The 1664-nt window shown below is 30.4% G+C and overlaps 1 protein-coding gene across 1 annotated transcript; it reads left to right on the top strand.

Moving 5' to 3' along the window:
- Nucleotides 1-746: 746 nt before the first annotated feature.
- On the top strand, nucleotides 747-1652 carry LOC116339957. Its single transcript, XM_031766047.1, has 2 exons — nucleotides 747-845; nucleotides 955-1652. Exons 1-2 carry the CDS (start codon nucleotides 795-797, stop codon nucleotides 1483-1485), a joined length of 582 nt encoding a protein of 193 aa, XP_031621907.1. The 5' UTR covers nucleotides 747-794; the 3' UTR covers nucleotides 1486-1652.
- The last annotated feature ends 12 nt before the right edge of the window (nucleotides 1653-1664 follow it).

Raw genomic sequence — 1664 nt, forward strand, 5'->3', positions numbered from 1 at the left:
TTTTTTTTTGCCTACGAACGAACGAATGAGTGTTCGTTCATTTTCGTAGCCAACACTACTGCAACCGATCGATTTTTGGATGAAACAAAAATGGCAAACATGTTATTTTTTCATGTGTTTCTCCAAACCGGTTGGTGTATCTCGATGCAATATATTTAAAGATTGAGCGCGTCTAATACGGTGGATTTTCCATAAATATTTCGTCGTATTTTCGTAAACGTTTTGATACCCTTCTTTATAATATATGACAGCCCCAGCTTCGACCGCAAAATTGTAAATAAATAATAAATATATATTTATATAATAAGTTTATATTTTTAAATTTGCGTTAAAATTTGTTTCATGCGTACATAACGTGAAAAATATTTATTTTTTATGGATTCCTAAAATTAGGATAATTTAAAATTGACGTCAAAGAAGTAACGCTTGATATGATACACGTGAACTTTTACATATTTTGTATAATATATCACTACATATTTTCAGTAACATTTCAACTTCTGTTCTGATAATTTTACTTTGTGTACAATTGTACATAGCGGGATAAATATTTACTTTTTCTGGATTCATAAAAATACGATATTTAGAAATTGACGTCAACCAATACTAAAACGTGCAAACGATTTTATTTTTCTCTAATAAGTGAAGACGTTCGACGTGAAAAAATAACGTTTGAAATGATACACGTGTACTTTTACATATTTTGTTTCTAAAAATTGTATAAATACTGTCGCATCGCTGCATATTTCCAGTAACATTTCAACTTCTGTTCTGATACGTCGTTAACTGAAAAAATGAAGCAATTTTTATTTTTGACACTTTTCTTATTTTTGGCCTTTGATAGTGTAAGTATTGACGATTCACTATATAAAAACTTCATATAAATTAAATTACAAATTAATATGAATTCAAATTTATATTTTGTTTTATTTTACCTCATTTTTTTACCATTAGGTTTTCATCAAAGAGGCTATGGGTCAAACTACTTATCAGGAAGTAATTTTGACTTTTCATTGGAACTCTCAAGGAGACAATTGGGTCTCTAGACTGGAACCTGTGTTCTCATTCTGTCCAGATTTTGCCACTACCGCTAATGAAATTTTAGATTCATTGACTGGTCTCACTCACGATCAAGATGTACTCGCGCTGCGCGATGCTTTAAAGAAACTTCCAGAAGTTACAGATTTCCTTCCAAATAGTATCCAAACTGCATTCAATAATTGGGAACAAAACGGCTGCAATGTAATACCAGCAACTGAAAGTTATCTTAATAATAAGTACGAAACATTGAGAAGAATTTATGTCAATTTTAAAACTGAATTTGAAAATGCAATAATTAACGTGAGATTAAAGGCGCAGAATTATTCAAGGAATTTTAATGAAGTTAAAAGTAGGCTTCAAGTGGCCAAAAAAGCAGTGGATCGGTACAGCTTACGCCGTGATAAGTGGGTATATTTTTTAATGGGCCTTGAATCGTCCCTATAATTATTTAGAGGTGAGCTATAAGAGCTCGATAATCTTAGGGAAAAGCCCAAATATATCTGAGGTCTCTAAGAATTTAAAAAAGAATTAAAGAAATCGATTCATAAATTATATTTTCTATTGAAAAAATTGTACTTCCAACTCAAACCACAATAAATAATTTCATGAAATTGTAATTTTTC

The sequence above is a fragment of the Contarinia nasturtii genome, unplaced genomic scaffold (assembly GCF_009176525.2).
Source record: "Contarinia nasturtii isolate CC-2019 unplaced genomic scaffold, AAFC_CNas_1.1 Cnas_scaffold_547, whole genome shotgun sequence".
Lineage (NCBI taxonomy): Eukaryota > Metazoa > Arthropoda > Insecta > Diptera > Cecidomyiidae > Contarinia > Contarinia nasturtii.